This window comes from Periplaneta americana, chromosome 2 (genome assembly GCF_040183065.1).
Source record: "Periplaneta americana isolate PAMFEO1 chromosome 2, P.americana_PAMFEO1_priV1, whole genome shotgun sequence".
Classification (NCBI taxonomy): Eukaryota; Metazoa; Arthropoda; class Insecta; order Blattodea; family Blattidae; genus Periplaneta; species Periplaneta americana.
In genome coordinates, this window is record NC_091118.1 from 146434933 (window position 1) to 146457993 (window position 23061).

The following is a 23061-nucleotide window of genomic DNA, read 5'->3' on the forward strand; positions in this document are numbered from 1 at the left end:
TTTTTGTTGTGCTGAGGTGTATGGTGTCAGCACTACTACAGTGAAGAGATGGACTTTTTCACCCTTACTGTACATGTCACTAGAAAACAACGGCCATGAAAAGGAAAACGCTATCTCTCGCAGAAAAAGTTAATTTAATTCGAAAAAAAAAAAAAAAATTCAAATGCTAAGATATCTGAGATGACGAGAAGAAGACTTGATTGGCACCCAGCTTCCTTTTATGTTTTCCATTTTTTGTACAATATTGTCTATAATTACTTATTATAGCTTTTTTTTACAAATAAATTGTATTTTGCAAAAGTATTCAAACATTTCTACACAAAAGTAGCAAACTCCCATTTAGCATCAACCTACATTCTATGGCCCCAGAAAAATGTTAAATAGAGGTTCTACTGTAATTGGGATGAGAATGAAGGAAGGTTATTTCATTTTGTAACATCTAAATATGAATTGAATAAAAGAAAATCGTTAAATACACATGCTGTACCATTAATTGAGACCCATATATAATTTAAGAATGCGAGATTAAGGTTTTTTACACAATCATTGACTTGAGATTCACATATGCCTCTTTCTAAACTCTTTATTAAAAGGACAATGACTTTGGCAGGTAGTTATACTGCCAATAAGTATCTCAAACCTTTCTCGTGTTTCAATCTCATACTTCGGTTCCAATTGAGTAAAAGAACCCCTGTCTGTATGTTTACAAATGAAGTATCTAAATCCCTAAAATGTATATATTATAAACTAAAATACAAATAATAAGCTACGGTATATGTTTGTTTAAACACAGGTTCATAAAATCTAAATTTAGCCTTAATATAACAGGTTCAGTTATATGGAGTTTTCATTTCTCTTAAACTACAAAGAGAATTTAATACACAAACTAGTCCAAGATCTGGGAAGAGGGGGGAAGAAATTCCGGCAAATGGTAGAATATTATACATAGGTTACATATAACAACATAATCTTACACTGAATATACTTCGAAACACTAAAATGTCAATTTGATAAAAACTTACATATGCTGAAATGATGCATGTGAGTTGGTGGCTGGTGAGTGGAACTGTGTTGGTGATGTTAATACGTCAAATAAACCTTTTGTTGGAGGACCACCACCCTTCTCAATTGGCGTGTGAGGTGAATTGAGCATCAGCTGAGTTCCTCTATTTTAGTTTAAAAAAAAATAGTAATAAAATTAAATTAAATTTATAACAAATGAATACAGAAGTTAATATATACATCTTGATTACACAACTTTTAACACTGTATCACTTCGGAATATGCATGATAAGACTTTGTGTTAAATTCTAACGTACCTTGTTTACATGTTTCGACCTATTTATGGGTCATCCTCAGAACTGGTCATTGTTGGTCTTGGCGCCTCTTGTTCTGTTTCCAACAACGACCAGTTCTGAGGATAATCCATAAATAGGTCGAAACATGTAAACAAGGTACGTTACAATTTAACACAAGAAAATCTTATCATACATATTCCGACAGAAGTTAAATAAAATATTGCAATACAAATGCAACTTAAAAGTAGCTATATACAACTGCACATAAAAGTAACTATATCACTGAAATTAATTATTCTATCTATGCATCAGTGAGTCTTTTTTTTCCAGAATAAACAGAAGTTCCTTTTGGAATAAGAAACAGTAATAAAAAAACCTAGTGGAATATGATGTATTAGCACTAACAACTCAGTGTATTTTTAATCAACTTCAGTGAAATATACATACTTCAGTACCATTTTGTGTCATATTACAGTTAAACAGTAATAAAACTATAGTGTAAGCAATGCTAAGTTTCTAATATACGAGTACACTTATTTCCAAAGTATATCTTTCCTTTCACTTTCTTCTGTACATCTTTCAATACAAGACCAATCATAAGAATACAGAATGTTATTCTATATAGAAGAATTTTGAACAGGTGCAGAATGATGTTCCAGATGGAAATACTTTAGAATTATTGAATTTTGTTCCTAATAAAATGTTAGTTTCCAATGGCCAGAATTGTCTATGCATTTTTTTTTTCAGTACTCATACTAGGACTTACTTTTTTTTGTTTCTCTGGATTTAATAGTGTAGATTTTTTGCACTGCAAATAGCAATATGTATTCCTAGGTGCACTGATACTGCAAATACTGCACTGTTTAGTGTTATTTGTCTATGGTTAGTGTGTGAAAGTCCAAATCTATTCAGATGTTGGTTGAGGCAGTCATGGTCGAGTTCATGTCTGAACATTTTTTTTAAATTAACATATTCATGTAAGAAATTTATTCTCATTGTAGTCTTGTCAACAATATTAGCAACCTAATTAATGTATTTTTGAGACATGAGTGTAATTAAGCTTCCCCAAGATAGTTTGCAGGTCTGTTGCTATGCAGTCAAGTAGTGGGGCTTCCACTTTCCAGTCTCTAGATAAGCATGCATTGCTACAGCATTTCCTCTGTAGATGATGAAACAATTATACTGCTGTGACTCGGTCCCTACCACCTTGTTAGCAAAAACAGGATACCACATGAAGGTGAGGTCAGGAATTGGAGAAAAGAGGTTCTTGAAGACACATCATATGCCTAATATTTTGTGTTTTCTTGTGAAATTCGTCTTTGAATGTATGCAGCCTAGTGATGCGTAAATTTGCTCTTTTTCTGGAACTGTCCTACTGGTTAAGGTACATCTGAAATACCAGATTTCCTAAGCGAACTGTCAGTTGGAACTTTGACACTGATGCTACTTGGGAAGAAGTCCTTGGAGAATATATATGACATAACACACTATTTGAATTAACTGTTTACATACTTGAGAAAGAAGCTTGTGGTTTTACAGTGTAACAAATTCTGTTTTGAAATAGAAAATATTATACTGTAATTGTATATTACTTCAATATAAAATGTCTACCCTAAGGTTTAAAAAAAGTCCGAAGGATAATTAGTTGTGAAGCACATGCAGCTTTCAACATCACCAAATTTAATTGTCGGGCATGGTAATGCACATATGCAGCATAGAATACAAGAATCCAAAGTTTGGGCATCATGTTTGGGAGCAGCATTGAAATTTCAAAATCTCTGTATAGGTCTGATGTTCACAATGTATCTAAAAGCCACAATAATGTGAAATGTATCTGAGACATCACTAGTTTCGTCTGTAAAGACACATAAAAACTGGATTCCGACTTGTCGTTTTATTTCTTCAGGACACTGTCAACATAAATTATAGGAAGATTTCATTTTGTATTATTTTTGAAGTCCCTTTAATTAGAGTAGCCTTCTCCATGTGATTTATAGAAAGATTCAATTCTGTATTAAAATGAATTAAATCCTTGAAAACACTGAGACTAGATGATGACTCAGACTTGTCAAGACTTCAAATGAGCCACTAAGTCTAATAAAGTTGATAATGGCATTAAAAATGTATTTGTTGTTCTTAACTTTCTCATTATGCAAGGAAATTACTCTTCTAAACCCAATGTCCAATTGTAGTGATATATTTACTGATCCAAAAACTGCTAAGCTCAACACATTCTTTATACAAGTCTTCGAAGATTCATGCATCTTTATCCTATCTATAAGGTGTGTTTTTTGTGTGCAATGGCAGGACCCTCAAGTTGTTGATATTTGTCCTGACTCTACAAGTGGGCTCATAGATGTCAATAGGGCCGACAAGTTTAGACCATTTGTGGAGTGTCGCTTCAAATCGTATTAAATACATCCTCGGTCAAAATTTAGTTTGAAGTGATTTCGCATAGCCGAGACGGTATTCTTTACGACCCTGGTCTCATATTGGAGCAATTCCTATTCTTTCCCGCCTTTTTTCTATGATGAAAATTATGTATTGGATCAAATCGTATTAAGTACAATTCCCATGATGTGTTGGATCAAATCGTATTATGTACAACTTCCATTAGTTAAAATCTTAAATGGACAGCGTTGGCCAGAGTGCTGTATCTTCCCACCATTATTGAGTTTCCCGCTGTTTTATAACATTGTGATTATCAAGGTATGTACAATAGCAAAATCTATTAAGAGCAGTAAGGGAATCAGAGAGAGGAGAGATGGTGCCCGAAAGAGAGCACTACATGTCGCTAAGAAGAGGGAAGTAGTGTAATTTATCTCTAAATTAAGAGCAAGTGGTCCACACCTGTGGAGTAACGGTGAGCACGTCTGGCCGCGAAACCAGGTGGCCCAGGTTTGATTCCCGTTCGGGGCAAGTTACCTAGTTGAGGTTTTTTCCAGGGTTTTCCCTCAACCCTATATGAGCAAATGATGGATAACTATCGGTGCTGGACCCCGGACTCATTTCACCGGCATTATCACCTTTACTTCATTCAGACGCTAAATAACCTCAGATGTTGATAGAGCGTCATAAAATAACCTACTATAAGAAAGAGCAAGGGAATCACATTACAATAGAAGTAAAAGTCAGAGACTTTATTTGGCTTCAGACTTAAATATTACAAAGCTCTTCAAAACGTACAATTAAACAATTAAAGTGTTAATACCCGACTTAAGAGTGAAAAGATTGTTTTTTTTTTTTTTTCTCAGACAGAATTCAATACGCTATAGGATTTTGTACATGGGCCAATGATGAATGCAGTTATTGCGCACACATGCTGTTCCCAATAAGAAACTACGATGACACACTGAAAAAGACTAGGCTCTTAGTCGATTTAGGCGCATATAAGCTTCGTGCCAATATGTTCCATAAAATTATGAAAACAGAACCTAATGAGACAGTCATTTTGTTTCGACTTACAGCAACTGTAACCGCTCTCGAAACTCAGCACAGATGAAGTATATTATTCAAAACAATTAGCATTCTATACTCTCATAAACTGATAAAGCTTCACAGAAGCCAAATTTCTTTACATGAAATGAAGCACAGACTGGGCAGGCGCTACTGAAGTGGCATCTTATGTCACTACATTTATCAGTGAATTTAATTTCGACAGTTCACCAAATGTATTAAGCTGTTGCCGATGAATTTGGTGGACAAAATAGCATGCATGTTGTACATGCTCTTGGTCTTTGGCTCCAAAGAAAAGCACGTCCTCAGATTTCTAAAAATCTGTTAGTTTTTCCAGTAAGAGGCCATTCTTTTCTACCAGCTGACAGAGCCTTTGGGCTACTAGAAAAGGTTTTGTGTAAGAAGAATGAAATTCTTACTCCTGAGGAGTATAAGGCGATATATGAAACAGTGGGGACAGTAAAATATTTAGGCACAGATTGGAATGTCAGGGATTTCAAGCTCTTGGCTAATGAATTTCATAACCTCAGTGGCATAAAAGAAATGAAAAGAATAATGCTAAAGAAATGCGAGAAGAATGGGAAAGTGAATGTCACTTTCAAAATGGAACCTACATACCGATGTGACGATCCATTTAAATCATGTGCTAGTCTGATGAAACCTGGTATGTTCATGGATCATGTCAAAGTACCTCCGAAAGTCACCACCTTCAGATCAATCAGTAATACCAAAAAATCTGATTTGCGAAACCTACTCAATAGTACATTCGGAGAAAATTGGAAAGAGGTTGATTCAAAGAAATTGTATGATTTTGCTATTAATACAAATCAGATTAATGAAAGTTAAAACAATTAGAATGAAGAATCTGATTGTTTGCATGAAGAATCACATATAGCTAGAATTTAAAATGTTAATGAAATTGTGTGCGCAGTCTAAAGCAATGATTAATACATTTTCCAGTGTTCATGCCACATTTCATAAATTTGTTACAAAGCTTACTTAAATATTGTAATACTGAATTTTAATACAAATCTTTACAACATATTTTTTATAATTTTATTATAAAGCTTACAAAAATATGTAATATTGTAATACAAGTGTTCACACATTTCGTAATTTTGTTAGTAAAGCTTACTTAGATATTGCAGTAATTAATACAAGTGTTCACACAATATTTCATAATTTTGTTATAGAGCTTAACAGAATACTGATATATAAGGATTGAAGAATTAAGTATACAGAGTGGGCAAAAAGTCCCATTACTCCATATTATTTTGTGACATGAGAATAATGGGGAACATACTGACTCTTTAGATACTTAGGTATACACAGTTAGTGTACAGTGGTTATTTTGTTTTTATGTTTGAATTATGACCAGAATTGCATCAATAGTGTGCATATTTGAGGTATTTCAGATATTTAAGGGGGTAACGGAACTTTGTGCTCACCCTGTAGATGCCATAATTATTTAAAATTTATATTCAATGTGATTTAGAGATTGACCCAGGTGGCCACACGATCCAAAGTATGTCTCTTTAGGCAGCTCCGTTCGAAGGGTTGCAGGTAAGAAACTCGCCGTTCCTTATCATTATTTTCCAGCAGAAAGCAATAAAAATTATTGATGTATCGTCCTACGTAGTATGCTGCTGTAAGAACCACAGAAAAAAACTGACAAATGACAGGGCACAATTCAGCGTGGTTTATAGATGCAAATCGTATTATGTGACAAAATCGCTTCAAAATGTATTAAGTACACTGTGTCGGTGCAAAACGTATTAAGTGCAAACTTCAATTGACAATATCATACATTAGATTAAACAATCAGTGTCAGTGTTCATTACATTTGGTGTCATTTCACAATGCCTAAAAAGTGACATTAAGATATTTAAAATTTTTCCATTATCTTAGCCGTGAAACATTTTTTACGTTTCCTGTAAAATTTGTTTTTCTGCATTTAATACGATTTGAAACGACACTCCACATTTAGTTTGTAAAATTCTATTCAAAGTGCACCAAAGGCAGTGGGTCCACATCACACTCGTAATGAATTTTATTGTAATGAAGGAGAATTGTTGGGATGTCACACGGAACTGGTGATTTATATCTGTTATTCCCGATTTTTACCATATGTTTTCTCTACTGAGCAATAGGCATGAAAAACAGTACAATGAATGTTTTTCGTCACAACCACACAATTACAAATGTTTTTCATACATCACTTAATTACTTGTAAATTGTCTATTTTTACTTTTCATAGTCTGTACAATATTCAGGGAAGGAATAGGTCTACCAAACTTTTAATTTCCAATGTCTCTTCTACAGAATGAAGTGAAGAGAGTTTCAATATTAAACTAATCACAGAATTCATATTACAATATGCCATGCACATAGTAAATGCAGTGAGAATTGCAGCACAACTGCAACAAATAGTGACATATGAATTGGCTGGTTGGCATCAAGGTCTCTTGGCTGCCCGATCATTTGGGTAGCAGTGCACGTGTTTCTCAATGGTGCACAAGAGTTGAAATATCAGCCACAATCATCTCGTGAAATGTTTTCTGCTACTCTCATAATTTCACCCATTGCTGACACGTGAGTTAGACTCTGTGTTGTTATGTGTGTTCTTATAAAATAGAAGTATATAGGAAACTAGTGAAATTAAATTAATGTGAAAGCAACTGGTAGATGTACAAATCTGCAACATGGCCAAAAGCTGTCTACAGCAATTTGGAAAAACCTGACTTCTTACTTCTTCAGCATAGGTTGTTGCTAATATCAGGATGTTCCTTGTAAATCTGTTCAGCCACTGAGTAGGGGGCAGTTAAAATAATATGCATATTGTTTTCTTTTATCTATTCTTTCTTTTTTCATTGAGTAAACAATTCAAAATAAATGTTTAAAAGCGTAATGGAGTCGACAAAAATGATATACATATTGTAAGCCATCTAAATGTTGTCACTTTTCAGCTGAACATGAGTTACCTTAACGTCGGCATTTTAATGCCACCAAATCTTCAAACCATGGCAACTATGCAGAGCTAATAAACTTTCTCAGAAATTTTGACAATAAACTGGATCTTACCTTGAATGTGTAACTCTTTTTTCTGGATTATTTACTGATATCCAAATTGATTTGATTGATTGAATTTCACAAGTTCTGGAAACGGAAATTAAAGCAGAGATCAATAATGCCCCATCCCATTTATAGGACTTATAAGGTGTGAACTATGATAATAAGACCAATAACATTCAGGAAGCTTTAGTTTTAGTGATTTCGGTGAGAAGTACACAGCACTGCCACTAGTTAAGCATGTTTCAAAAACTTTAAACGAATAATAGTGTGAAAAGAAAAATAGCAGCACTAACAACATGACGGTGTTGTGCTTACGTTTCGGAATCATGGGGAGTCTCAGGTTGAAGCTAAATTTAATTACGCCTTATTTGTCCACTGATATGCAAATAAAACGAACCTGACTTTAAAAATTTTTGTAAATCACATAATATAATGCAAAATATCTATTTTTAGCACTGTTGAGAATAGAGTAATTTTTCTCAAAGCTATCTAAAAGTACTTATGTCCTTGTTGAAGAGGTGAAAATGAGATTTCTATCAGTTGCACCCACAAGAGGGAACTACAACACTAGATTTGTTGCAACAGTGCTTGAGTACGAAGATGATATTTCATATCTCTTAGAATATATAACTCAAAACAGAGAGTGAAATGTATAATGCTGCATATAAACCACTTTAAATAATTATTAAATATAAAAATCTGAGCAACTAAATTTAAATTCGAAAAATCGTTTACTAAAATTTTCAATGAACAAGGGTTTTTTTTTTTATTGTTTTTTTGAGACAGTAAAGTTTTGCCTGCGGGAATAATGTAGAAAATCGTCTCAATTAAACTTTTTGTCTAAAACATTTTCTTTCATGGATCTTTTAGTTTTACAGGAAAGTGGTCATATAAATGTCATTTAGGTTACGTGTGCCAGTACAGGACACACTATTTTCAGTTTTATTAGAATATTTTTGTTTGTGGTCTGCAATATAACTTTCTATATTTTTCGAACATATTACGATCTGTGTAATCGATGTTTTCAAGGTTTTTAAGTGTTGTGTTAATATTTATATGTTGCCTTTCAGAGTTATTCTTCCCACAATTAACTGCAACAGAAGCTTTATCATCGTATTTTTAATGGTTTTCTCCAACTTTTCCTTAAATACTACATATTTGGCAGTGTAGTTGAGATAAAAAAACTACTGTAAAAATTACGTTTACATTAAATTACAATGTATTAGGAAACAGCTTCTAGCTTAGTCACTATCTTCACTCATTTCACTATCTGTAGAGTCGTCAGTCAGGTTGATGATGATGATGATGATGCGAGGACAACAGCTGTGTGACAGCAAATGACTGTGGTCAGGCAGAATGGCGTGTGCAGGGGGGTTGTATTTCTGTTGCCAATCCGTGCACAGAGGTATACAACTTTCGAGCATCTGTAGCTTTGCCATTCCTATATCTGACGACAGCACAATTTTCCTCACCTGCCTAATTTAGTGGTCGCTACTATACACTGGTTCCTAAATAATAGGATTCTTTGATCCTTTTCATCTGTCTGTCTATAATAAGTATCATCAATTTATCAGTTTTGTGAGTGAAGGAGAAAATTATATAAATTGTCTTCAGGATATAAATGATCATGTTATTTTCTTTCGTCCATATTTTAAGTTCTGGCAGGCCAAGGCTCAAACCTACAGTCTGCACTTCAGGAGAAGATCCGAGCAAGGAATGTGAGTTTTTCCCCTTCTCTTACAACCAACTCCCCAACATGGAACCGGCTGGCCAATGACTGAACCTTGTTTGTCCCAGCCAGCCAATGACACCATCTCCATCCACCTGTTCCTTCAGAGGAGCTGAGTTACTAGTTGAACCTCTCCTCTCACCCCGCAAGAACCATACACCCCTCGCAGGTATCTTCTCGTGAAATTTGGACAGTAAGCTGTAGTGTCATTGGATAGATAGATGGATATATTAAATTCTTATATTGCAGGACAGATTTCGCTTTTTATTTCCTTATCACTATGATTATTTTCTACTGTTGCATAGATAAAATTGAAGTTGGACCAGATATTACTCTCTGCAGATATTACTATATCAACCACAAAGAAACAGGGACCAAGGACGACCGAGACGTCATTGGATCCAATAAGATCACTTTACTTCATAAACTACAGGTGGAAGTTCCTTTTACAAATGTTCATGATGATGATGATGATAGTGACAATGACTAGGCTATATAATTTGATCATTGTTCATTTTTGCGGCCTGAAGTTGTTAATCCAATTGTGCAATTAGTCGAGAAAGGATTCAAAGCTGCAAATTTTGTATCATTCATATCTTATAGAAAGCATAAAGTTACCAAAGCTGCAAACACAGATGTAGTCCTAGAATCAGAACTGAAAACTTAGGATAAAAAAAAACACACACACACACACCACCCCCTCTCCCTCTAGTTAGTCTCTTTCTTTTTTTTCATTGGATCTTGATTTTGTTACCAATTTTCCTTTTCATTACTTTTACAGGAGTATGTTAAGATTAAAAAAACCTACATCATCTTGCCTGTATGATGACAAACAACATTTGGTTCTGATTCATACATATTACTGTAGAGTAATGTTAAAGAAAATTACCTAGTTAAAGGAGATTCCACTGGACCAGGGGTAGAACTTCTCATTGTAGGTAATGGACCAAAGGAAACATGTTTTGCTGCTTTTGTTGGGCTGCCAGCAGTAGTCTGTGTGGTAGTCTACAATGCAACATAATTCGTCAGAACAGCAATATTTATATGCTTCACATAGAATTTTAGCATTCAGGAAAAAGGGGCAAATGAAATGGGAAAATTTCATATTTTTAAAACATGTTGCAGAATCAGAAACAAAACCTTAACTACAAGGCAAATTCTAATCTATAACTAATTCCTTAAGTTATATTTCAGAGTTATCCTTAACTAACTTTGCAAGCAAAGGTTAAATAACTAAATTAATAACTACAGGAACAATACACTAACATGTGATTTTGAAATTTAAAATATGAAAAACTTATTTTGACATAATATTTTTAATGTTTGCCCATAATTAACTTTATTACAAACAAGCCTAGTTCAAAGTTCAAAATTTAATTGTTAAACATTAATACACAGAATTCTCTCTCACTTAAATGTAATGTTGTATTCAGAACGGAATAGTTAATAAATATATAGTATAATAACTTTGTTAACAATAATTTGGGTATTCTTCCATTATGAAATATTAATTTTTCGTAACCATTTATCTACACAGAGAAACAAACATAACATAATCTTTTTCTCAAACAGAAGAAATAATTTACTAAATAGACATAAATTCAAATGGTGTCAACACAAAAGTACTGTAATTTGATATAGCATTATGTAGTACGACACATAAATCAGTTTTATGGTGTTTAATGTAGACATTTTACACCATGACAATGTTAACATCTGTATCAACTCCGTCATCAAGGAAAGCAAAGAAAGAGGAATGTCTGTTGAGTTGTTGCCAAGACACCCAGGACTGGTGGCTCTTGGTAACAGACCCTGCAGATAGTCTCCCCTTTCTATTTTCTTCCCTGTGATGGAGAAAACACAGCTCTGAAACAATGGGCGTTTACAAAGCTATGGAGCAATAAAAAAAAATCCCACACCACACAGTACGTTTATCTACCACCAATCCTAGTATCTTTTTACATTTTTTTTCACAGCAGGAGCCTGAATGTTTGCACTGCAGCCTGCAGGATTGTTGTGCTTACCACTCCTGTTCTATGAATGATTTTGTCACAGGAAAGCTGCACTCTTGTATGAATACAACACGTGCTGCACCATGAAATTAACCCGGGATATAATAATGATAACAATGACATTTGAATTAATGATGGTGAAATGAGTCCGAGGTCCAACGCCGAAAGTTACCCAGCAATTCTGCTTCAAATGCTTGAGGGAAAACCTCTGAAAAAACTCAAACCAGGTAACTTGTCCCAACCAGGATTTGAACCTGGGCCCACTCATTTCATGGACAGACATGCTGTTACTCCATAGCGATGGGCTTAACAATATTTTAAATTATAACTCAATATAAGAAATAAAAGATCCTGGACGTAAACTATGCTCCCATTCGGATGTCAGGAAGGTGGAATGCTGGGGAAGGACACATTATGAAGCAACCCAACAGAGAGAAGAAAAGAAAATTGAGGATTAGAACGTGGAATGTAAAGACTCTTCTGCAAGCAGGTAAGTTGGAAAACTTGAAAGAAGAAATGAGAAGAAACAGAGTTGGTGTGATGGAAATATCAGAAGTGAGGTGGGAAAATAGTGATGAGTTGGTGAGTGATGAATTTAGGTTGTTTTATTCAAATGGTGAGTACAAAGGATGGAGTTGGTGTATTACTGGGACCACGTGTGAAAGATAAAGTGATATCAGTGTGTTATGTAGTGAGTGATAATGAGGCTACAAGGGAAGAAAATGGATTTAGTGCTAGTACAAGTTTATATGCCACATAATGGATTAGTCGACGAGAAAGTAGAAGAAAGCTATGACAAGATAGAAGAGATAGTTGAGAAGGAGAAGAAAGGACTATGCGTAATCCTAATGGGCGACTGGAATGTAGTTGTAGGAGGTCAAGAGGGAAGAACAGTTGGAAAATATAGATTGGGAAGAAGAAATGACAGAGGAGAATCTTTGGTAAATTTCTGTAAAAGAAATGCAATGAATGTTGGAAATACATTATTCCAACAACATAAACGAAGAAGATACACATGGACATGCTCAAGGGACGAAAGTAGATACCAGATAGATTACATACTGGTACAGGAAAGATTCCGAAATTGCTTAAAAATGCAAAGACTTTATCAGGAGCGGATATTAACTCAGATCATGTCCTCCTGACAGGCGAAGTAGATAAGAGGAAGACAAGTGATGAAGAAATTGAACATGGAAAAACTGAAGAAAGAAGAAGAAAGGAAAAAATATTTCACTCCATGACGTGCAAGTTTGAATGCACAGACTCCTAGTTCCCTATCTCAAAATATTTACCTAGGAACTCTCCACAATCCTTTAAATTTCTTCGGTTGAATTCTGAAACTCCCTGTATATTAAAAGGATACCTTCTAAACAAAAAAACATTAAAACAATCTTTTCATGTACACATTTAAAACCAACTTACTCCAGGGGTAGATTCGCCCATTAGAAATTCTGGAAGGTATGGTGAAGTAAATCCTGGACTTGCTGGACCAGATGAACTGCTGACAGGTGAACCGAGAGTCATTGGCTCCATTGCTACGAAACTAATTTTAAAAAATCATAAGCATATAAAGTCATAATTACGCCTGTACTAAGTCTACTCTACAGAAGAAAACTTGAACACTGAGAAGTTTAAATAAAGTAGTAGCAAAGTGCAGAAATTACATTTACGGAAAAAAAATGGTTGTATTCTAATAGGGCAATTCCATTTGTTACGGAATCAGTTTTGGACTTTCTTCAAATAAGTAATTTCTGACAGTTTTAAGAATGTAAAAAAGGGAAGGAATATATCATGCACATTGTGGTGCACAGTTACCTCTGCACATCAAGGAAACATGATATTTTGAGCTGCAAGACATCATACCACAAATAAATAAATAATTATAATGTCACAGAATCATCTTTGGGTCAACCATAGTACGATGGCATGTTGCAACAATACCATATCTCTGTGATTTATGAAGCAGAGAAAGAAAACTTTTTCATTCACATGGAAATATATAATGCAAGAAACACAGTGCAAAAAACGACATCTCTTTAACTTCAAGTATACAGGAGTTCTATAAGAATATCGGTACCTAGAATGAGGTTACGTCATGGAATCACTGTATCTGAACCAGAATTTGTTCCAATATCACTGATGTACTTACACAACGAGTAACACTTTTGAAATTAAACAATGTCAAATCAAATAATCAATGAAACATATATTATCACCTGATATGAATGATTGCATGTTTACCATGTTATCAGTCATTTATCCACTGTCCAGAAATAGAACTGGTGAATATATAACGAGCAAATTCTCGAGTCACTAGCATCTCTGGCTGCTCAGAAAAAAGATGACGTCATCTGTATCAACACAACAACAATCTTTTGGATCCGGAAATCATAGGGTACATAAACTTTTCCACTGTTATCACTGCAATGCAAATTTGGTACTTTATATACTGTCTCTATGGTCATTACTTCTCCAATGTAGGACTTTCTGCTACCTCTTGCTAGAATATGTAACCAGGACAAAACTTCCTATCCTGGCTGTAGAGATTCTATGGAGTCCTGTAGATGTCAGGTCACGAACATCCCATCGTGTATCCAAAATTCAAAAGTGTTATATATGTTACTGTATCATGATACACACTTTTTCTCTTGATGAATGTGTGCTTTTTGAATGTAGGAAGTTGACTGTCCACCACATCAAAACACAACATTTTCTTATTTCTCTACTGTAGCATGATGGTTGCCTGGTTTTTTCGCATTGCTCCTACTTCATATGGAGTGTTGGCTCTGGAAACATATTCCAAATGCAGTCATTGAACTTTCCTGTGTATATCTGGCATGATCCTAGCATGCACTCTTCTGCATCCTGATTACACATAATTAGATCAAAGAAAGCTCTTATTTGGCACTATTGTATTAGCTTCATATTTTGAAATGGCAGGCAAAAGTTGTCTGATATTTTCATGGTAACTGCATGTGTTTAGAATGTATATGGCAGATCCTACCAACACATAAAGGACATAGGGTGCAGAAGTGAGAAAAAACGCATTTGACATATTTTTTCTTGAAATAATGATATTCTGCTTGCAACATCATAAGCAGACAGAGGGGTTTTAGTAACTAAACAGAGCAATAGTATTACCGCACAGAGTATAGGCGACGTCAGATACTGTGACGGGCACTCCCCTCCACAACAGCTGGTTTCATTGCGACTTTTCCAACAAGGAATAAGCAAACAAGCAAATAATTGTAGAATGATTAACCTCCTCCATCTCTTCGGAGGTTAAGAGAAATGTTTTACCTGGAGCATCAGGCATCAGGGTTCCTATAACATTAGCGATTGACCTAAGACTGGTGTCTTTAGTTTCGTCTATAGATAGGAAAATCTTTTTATTTGCGACCGCATCTCCAACGCCCACTGAACGAATATTTCACTTTTATCACTGCCAATGTTGCGCTATAATCGTATATGCAAGGTAGGCTATAACAAAAACCTAAACTAACCAAACATAACCTGTCAAAGAAGCACCAAGTTATACTAAATATGTGTAAAATTGGCCTATGTCTATATAGTGAGCGGGACATAAGTAACATTGACCCTGAATTTAAATATTGTAGGTTAGCTTATGTAACCTGGACCTCTACTGAGGAAAGATGGTCTGACCGATGATTACTACATTAACTACCTAAAACAATTGGAGCTTAAGAGTGACAGTTTTGAATAAAGGTTATAATTTCATCTAACACGTTCTGGTAGAGTCTAATATATATTCCATATTTAATAAAAGTCAATTTTCGATATCTTCCCACACCACATATGGAACAGGCATCTAATTTGCGTTTCATTATGGGTTAGATGGATTAAAATGAGGCGATAGGCCGAAGTATGTGACAAGGTTTGTGGGTTAGTTGAGGGGATATTTAAATGACGTGAGGTCGGGGAATGTTTCAATGATTTAGGCCCAAGAACATTTTCTCTCCTGAATATAACGGAGGTGGGAAGGCATCTAAGTTTCACTAAGTATAAGAAATAACACATTTACAGGCAATTACGTACTATCAAGCACTAATAATAGTATTAAATTAACTGTCTATAGACTAGTAGGCTATATTACAATGGTACAATTTGGCATTACTCAAAATGAAATGCAAAAACAAGTTCTGAAATAAGATAATAAAATTACTTGCTGCACACTATCAGTTTCAAACGTGTGTCACTTATAGTAACAAAAATAAACCTTCCAATTAATCACACAAGCTAATTATTACCCTTTGTCCCCTAGAAATCCTAGTTAACGAACTAGATTAAGATTTTGCCAAAATGACAAAATTCAAATCCTAAACATACGGAAGTCTATTACTTCTCCATGTCCTAAGATTATCTATTTCTAGAATACCAACTGCCATTTCCAAAGCGCAAAATTCTCCACTTTACGAACAATACCTACGAGCAACCACTTCAAGTCTTCTGATAAATTATGTAAATCTTTTCTGATTAACTTTCATAGAGACTTTTGATAATAAAAGGAAATTTCACAGTAATCTGTATGCTTGGGGTCGGGAGTATTTTTTTTTCTAATGAGTTTCATTGTAAAAAAAGTTTTTCCTGCCGAGTTGGCCATCTGCAATTGGCAACACTCCGTGCGTTTTTTTTTTAAAGCGCTTCATGCCTTTGCTGCAGCAAAATGAGGGTCGAAAAAAAACGTAAGTAGGTCAACTGACTGCAAAATGGTGGACAATTAATATTGGCTTCTATTTCTGCCGTAATAAATTTAACCCTAAAAAACCAAACATGTTAAATAATTTCGACTTCCATGATAATGAAATGGAATTATTATTACTAGACGATTTTGACAATAATAAATGTTGCAAAAGACCAAAACACACATTCCGCCATGATGGATCCAAAGACGTTTTATAAGTGCAGCGAACTCGTAAAGCGAAGTTTTGATTTGCTGCACGCTTGCTACAGCGCTGCTGCAGCGACGGTGAAGCAAATGTAATAAAAGAACGGTCTTGCTGCAGCGCTTTACGTCTTGCTTTAAAAAAAAAACGCACGGACTGCAGAAAAAAAAAAAAAAAGAGGGCGAACAAGATGTCGGAGTACGAAGCGTGTGCTAAAGGTTCTCTCAAATTAAAAGGAGATGGCGGAGTTAAGAAGTGAGTTCTCTTTATTAATCTAGTACAAGAGAAGTTAAGAGCTTTTGAAGATATAATCAAACACTCGCCACTTCGCGCATTCAGTGATTAAATGAAAGGTAAACTCAAGTCGTCCGTAACAACCTGAGAGGATGAAGTAACAACTATACTGTAGCTGCAACATTTGTCTATGACTGTGACAAACACTAAAATTTACCCTCAAGGCACTGTCACTGATCATGGAGCTACGTGACAGCGAAGTGTTGGAAAAGTGACGAGTGTTTGGTGATACCGTACACCCAAATTTTTCGGTACAACTCCTGATTACTATGGTAATGAGCATATGAGTAGCCTTGTGTATCGTGGTTTGGGCGTGCAACGTTCACGTAGTTCTTTCTTTTCTGCGTGTTGGTTGAATCTTGAAAGAAGGTTAGATAATGTGGAATAGCCGGGAATATTATGTTAATTTCTCTGTACGGATTAATTCAGTCTCATTTTTATTTCGTCAGGAAAGTACATTGCTGTAGTTTTCTAGAGGAAGACGAGGTGCGGAAATATCTTTCAACGTCAATTCAAATAATTATTTTAACTTTGTTACAGGTTATGTGTTCAATAAATTGCCATGACAGGCACACGTTCTACATTTTAATATAGTGGTCGGCATTTTATACCGTTGGCCCTTCTACATACAGTGATCACAGCAAACTTAACCTGGCCCATTCACCTCGTATGCTAAACGTCAAGTTAAAAATAAAATTTAATTATATTTTATTTAGGCAGTGCCATGGCACGAGGGCACTACCCCTAAAACCGCCCCTGCTGTGACATGTACTTAGAATGGTTACAAATCTGGTTTTCAGCAGAATACACGGAACATACTCTGGGAAAAATATGAGTAGGCCTATATAACAGACTAGATTCTGTAGACAAAATAATGATTTTTAGCAACTTTATTTACGCTCAAACGAACGAATTGCTCACAATTCTGCATTCAATCCATGTACTACACAGTACATTAGTAGTTGGTGGTGGTGGCACTGTGGTCAAGCAGACTTACTTGCATTTTCAAACGTCTGAGTGCTTTGATACACAAATCATGTACGTTTTATCTAATACCAATTTTTTTTCCCAGAAAGAAAAAGAAGAAGGATCAGAAGAAGCTACTTGAACAAGTCTCGAAGGTAGCTGAAGTGAATAAAGAATCTAAGCCTCAAGTAAATGAAATAAAACGAACAAAAGCTGAGTTAGCATTCCAAAAAATGCAAGAGAAAATGGTAAGATTCACAAAAAAAAATTAGACCATCTCCAGAATGCTTCAATAATTTACTTCATTATTGTACATTCTTGGAAAGGCAGATAATATAGTATATACAGAAAATGGAATTAAATTTACAAAATAAATTAGGAGCGATCACTCACTTGACCCTCTGATTATCTGTGGTCATTGGTCTATCCACGGAAACATACCTAATCTTACTTCATTACTGTGGTAACCTGGAAGCTAGTCTCGCTTATGAGCATTGTTTTCACTCTAGGTAGTTTTAATAGAAAACTTTTTAGCAGAAATTTAACAAATTCGATCAACATAGCAACAAATTACGTGGATAAATATAACTAATTAAATTTTTAAAAATATAATCAGGCTATGCTAAAAAATTATTTTGCTTACCTCTCGGGAATTATTTCTTCCTTAAATGCAGGTTTTTCTTAAAAGGAGGTTTTCCCATTAACAAACTTTCACAAACAGTGTCTTACGCAATAATTATATTTTCACAAAATCACAATAACATATTAAGTACCATTGAATTTATAATTTTCATATATATAAACGCAAAACATAACATATCTGCAAGCTTTCTTCGTCAGTTGAGAGATCACAACATACTACTACTGCTAGTACCATGCTGAAGTGACCAGATCACATGTGTAATTGGTTTGGAATTTTAACACAGGTTAGGTATTTGCAGATACATTCAGGTGTATTCCTTAAAACGCAATTTTCCTTAAAGTAGAATTTCCTAAAAGCAGGAGTCAATTATTATATTGTTTTTACATTTGTTCTGCTGGGAATATTGAAATTAAAAAAAAAAATGGGTTTTTACTGTAATGAGGAAACGTGTGTTGGGAGATTAAGACTAGCTTTTCATTATTAGGTGACTAGGTAATGGAACGAACAAATAGCAGCCTCAGAAGGTATTTCTTACACAATGCAAAAATCCAAATGCCTCATGATCCAACATATCACTTCCTGCACGAACTGTTCATTGCACTGTTCCGTGAAGCTCATTGGAGAGTACAACAGTAGTAGTTTAGTAGATACCAAATTTCAAAGCAGAGTACAGCTGAGCATATTTGTGTGAAGAAAGACGACTCTGAAGAAGACATATAGTAGGAGCAGCAGTAGTAGTGTGTGAAGAAAAAGAAAACTGTATTTACCCCTAAACACAGGAGGAAGAAAAATATATAGAATTCAGTTATTGATTTGCGAGATGATTATAGTGTATACAATATTCTGAACGTTTATGTTATCAAAATTTGAGATTTTCTTATTTCCTGGAATCTGAATTGACGTGAGAAACTGCAATAGTTCATGAGCCAGTTACAAGAGAAGAAAGATTTGCTTCAACTTTGAAGTGAGAGGGTTTTGTCGTACGCCGGTCTCCAATGGTTGTTCCTCTCCAACGTGTTGTCGAGGTGGGGAGGGGAAACGGGAGTGACGTTACAAGATGACCGTCGCTTGTGGGTGGGGTGATGATAAGAAACTGTGGTGAAGTTTAAAAGAAAGACTGTTTTTAAAGTAACATTTGTTTATTACAGAAATAACAGTGAAAGTGTAACTGTGGTTCCCTCCTAGTTCTGTGGTAGGGGTAACGGGAGAGTCGTGATAGAAATTGATAGTTTAGAAATTCGTCCTGAGGCTTCGATGCGAGGAGAGTTATGATGTGTGATAGTAAAGTACGACTTGAATGAGAGGGAGGTAGGGGTAACGGGAGTGCCTGGGGAAAAATCGGCTTGCTTTCATGTGTGTTGTGGGGTGGGCAGGATAACGAGAGAGATGGAATCGGGATGATGGTTGATTCTCTAGGTCGAAGGATCAAACACAGCATACTGTGCAACTTATCGACGTTCGAGAACACACCCCTTTGAATTCGGAGGATCAACACAGCGCACTATGCGACTTACCGACTCCAAGAGGGGGAGGAATAGTGGCCTCTAGCGTTCGGAGGATCAACACAGCGTACTATGCGACTTACCGACACTAGGGGGGGGGGGGGTTGGTGGCCTCTAGCGTTCGGAGGATCAACAGTGTACTATGCGACTTACCGACACTAGAGGGAGTCTGAGGAGATGGTTGTGTTTAATTGAACAAGCGGGGAGTCGAAGTCAGGGTGGTGGGAGATAAGGGTGATCAGGGGAGAGAAGTGTGTGGGTTGCAGGTGCTGATGATGCCTGTGGCGAGACGAGAAGAAAATAAGTACGTAAGAAGTGAAGAAGATTCGGCTGGCGTAGGAAAGAATACAGGAGACAGGGGCGCGGCTGGCTCCCTGTTCCTGGGGTGGTGGCCGTGTGTAGACACGTCCGAACAAAAGGCAAGAGGAGTGAGCACTGGACGAGGGCAGCTGCTAGCTAACCCCCGTCTGACCAGTCTGCCGCTATCGGCCGCTGGGCCTTCTTATATACCCCTCTCGGCGCTGACATCACTAAGTTCTTCTTTGTTTGGGGTGCTAGCGTGGGTTCACGTCACAGTGCCTGGGGGTATTTCTACTGCCAACGTTACTCATCGCTGCGTGATCTTTGCTTTCTCCCTCATAAGAGGGAAAAGCGAGCCAACCTGCTTTCTTAGAGAAAACAGATTCTGTCATTCGCGCGGGTAGGTTTGAACCATTTAAAGTAGGATGCACAGGCATCGAAAATTGAGGTACACATCAGTTTATTAATGTAATACAAATACTATTAAAGAAAACTTGATTTACTTTGACACGAAAAATTGAATTACACGTTATTTGAAAAGCTTTATTTCAACTTGAACATAGACAACTTCACACCTGCACATGTATGTCTGATAAGCATGTTTATCAGGGATGGACTCACTGGCTGACAAGAGTTAAATTTTGTTAGGCATAACTGACTGTAGCATCATACAGTATGTATGGTATTGCATAGAGACATTTTTTCATTTATGTACAACACCATCTGCATTTTATTTATATTAATTGAAATGGATAAATGTGATGACCTCAGTATTGTTGAGCAGTAATCTTTTGCCTCAAGCATTTATGATCAAAAATACAGGGTAGAAGTGAAATAATCTTGCAGATTGAAAGGGATGATGGGTACACTTAAATTAATAGAAAACTTTATATTACCGGTATGTTTTGTGATCAAATGCACAGCTAATTAGAAAATTAAATTGGAAGTTTCAGAAGTCTGGGAACATCGCTGCTAACAACTCCTCTCTTTTCTCGTAATACAGATGTAAGAGGTCAACGAACTCAGGTGTCTCCCTAGGTGAACTAATACCACCTCCCTCTGTACGACTTTGCAATCTGCTCTCATTTTTAGTGGTTTGAAATGAGTGGTTTTTAAATTAAATTTACACGAAAATCATCCATGCTATTGAAATATGTCAGAGGGATAAATGATTCTTTATTACATTTTCTATCGATAATGACAAAAAACACAATCCTACTCACCATAGTTACTAAATAAGAGGGTGTTAAACATTTGGGGAAACTATGTATTTTCCACCAATATGGTATTACACTTTTTTTTGCAACATATAAAATTAGCTATTCACTTTGAAAATCTGCACGATTATTTCACTTCCACCCTCTATATGTTTCAGATCACGTTGGAAAATAAATGCAAAAGTAATGGGTCTTCTGAAAATTTTGCTTTGGTTGATGATTGTATATAAATACATATAGCCTATATCCCTTATTCATAAGTCATCTGTGCTAATCATATGCTGACAGAACACTAAGCGGAAAACAAGCAAGAAGTTTCCATTGGAAACGATTGGATATTGTGTATAAACAAGAGAAAATGTATTCAATAAGTTCATTTTTACCTTTACGTGAGAGTCTGAAAATGTTTTCCATCACAATCCAGATATAATTGGCACCTACTAGCTGTCGTAACCTGAATACTGGTTTTCAGTTATTTTAAGTTTGCAAGTACGAAATAAAATTTAACTGTAATGGACAGGAGAGAGAAAGAACACTTTATGTCTGTGCAACATAGAGATCAAGATAATCAGTGCACTGCTGTGTTCTGTAGAGAAACATAATCTTACTTTTATTGTAGAGAACAAACAATATCAATGAGTGCAATATACTGTATATGAAAAATATATGTATATAGATATTGAGAAATTTGAATATGTTGGAACTGTTTTATTAAGAACTTTTAAAAACGTCAGATATTGAACAGCCTAGCACTGTCCAGGAGAAAGTGTGTGAGATTCTTTGCATAGATTTGTTTCATGTTATTCTGCTAATTATTCTGTTCATAGGCCTGTGTACCCATGTTTCAGATTGATTTTTATATGTTTTGTTTTTCTGTTACAGCAAAAAGAACGGATTAAACAAAAGGCCGCAATGACACACAAACAAAGAGTGGAAGAATTTAATAGGCATCTCGACAGTCTTACGGAACACTTCGATATTCCAAAAGTTAGCTGGACAAAGTAGAGACTGCATGTGGAAATATTGTGGTATCATATTATTAATTTATAAACAAAGTACATCTTTATTGAACAATATTGAAGATGAAACTCAAGATTGGAAGACAATATGTATTCAGTATTGTGCAATCTATTTAAAGTGAATAAACTGAACAGCTGTTTAAAAAAGAAAGTTAACAAAGGGTTGTATATGGCAATTGAAAATAGTTGTTATTGCAATGGAAAATTTTCTGTTATTTGACTTCATTTGCAATTAATGGAAATGAGAATGAGATGCACATCTTAGAAATGCCAAGAAATGTATCTAAATTAGATAGAACGTTCATATAGACTAAAAAAAAAATTGGTTTGTCATCAGATGTATATTTATTTATTTTTTCTCACTTGTTTATTTTTTCTCCCCCCTGTTCCTCTTTCATATACTTGGTTTTTGTACATATTCTGCCATTATATGAAATATGTAACAATTGTGTACGTGTGTATTGTGAGATAGTTTTTATATTACATCAAATAAAGATTTTACTGTCTTTAAATTAATTTACTATCACTTTTATATAATATGCTCACTACCTTCTAAAAACTTAATGATGAATATAAACTTAGGGCACTGTCCTGTTTGTTGCCTAGCTGTGTGTCATTTTCACTCTTCATAAATGGTCAGCCCAGCCAT

At 35.3% G+C, this 23061-nt stretch overlaps 2 protein-coding genes across 6 annotated transcripts in view; one reads left to right on the forward strand and one right to left on the reverse strand.

Moving 5' to 3' along the window:
- Nucleotides 1-15968, reverse strand: part of Nup35 (Nucleoporin 35kDa) — a 32772-nt gene extending 16804 nt beyond the window's left edge. Inside the window, exons 1-4 of one of the 5 annotated variants that reach the window (XM_069818608.1) lie at nt 15836-15968; nt 12990-13110; nt 10445-10560; nt 1023-1166 (exon numbers count right to left, since the gene is read on the reverse strand). In XM_069818608.1, coding sequence (XP_069674709.1) covers nt 1023-1166; nt 10445-10560; nt 12990-13100 — 371 coding nt within the window. In that variant the 5' untranslated portion in view covers nt 13101-13110; nt 15836-15968. Of the gene's footprint in view, nt 1-1022; nt 1167-10444; nt 10561-12989; nt 13111-13783; nt 14179-14207; nt 15679-15750; nt 15776-15835 lie in introns of those variants that run through there. The other 4 variants (XM_069818612.1, XM_069818609.1, XM_069818610.1 and 1 more) reach the window with 4 other exon arrangements.
- A 603-nt stretch (nt 15969-16571) lies between these two features.
- LOC138694659 (protein FAM32A) lies at nt 16572-22928 on the forward strand. The gene is made up of 3 exons (XM_069818616.1): nt 16572-16726; nt 17838-17979; nt 22276-22928. The coding sequence occupies exons 1-3, from the start codon at nt 16662-16664 to the stop codon at nt 22396-22398; spliced, it is 330 nt and encodes a 109-aa protein (XP_069674717.1). The 5' UTR covers nt 16572-16661; the 3' UTR covers nt 22399-22928.
- Nucleotides 22929-23061: the final 133 nt, after the last annotated feature.

What these genes read in the sequence shown, in the direction of transcription:
- LOC138694659 (XM_069818616.1), top strand. Translation starts at nt 16,662, where the DNA reads ATGTCGGAGTACGAAGCGTGTGCTAAAGGTTCTCTCAAATTAAAAGGA. An exon ending in GGAGATGGCGGAGTTAAGAA is followed by an intron (nt 16,727 to 17,837) that starts GTGAGTTCTCTT and finishes TTTTTTTCCCAG; the next exon opens with AAAGAAAAAGAAGAAGGATC. An exon ending in AAAAAATGCAAGAGAAAATG is followed by an intron (nt 17,980 to 22,275) that starts GTAAGATTCACA and finishes TTTCTGTTACAG; the next exon opens with CAAAAAGAACGGATTAAACA.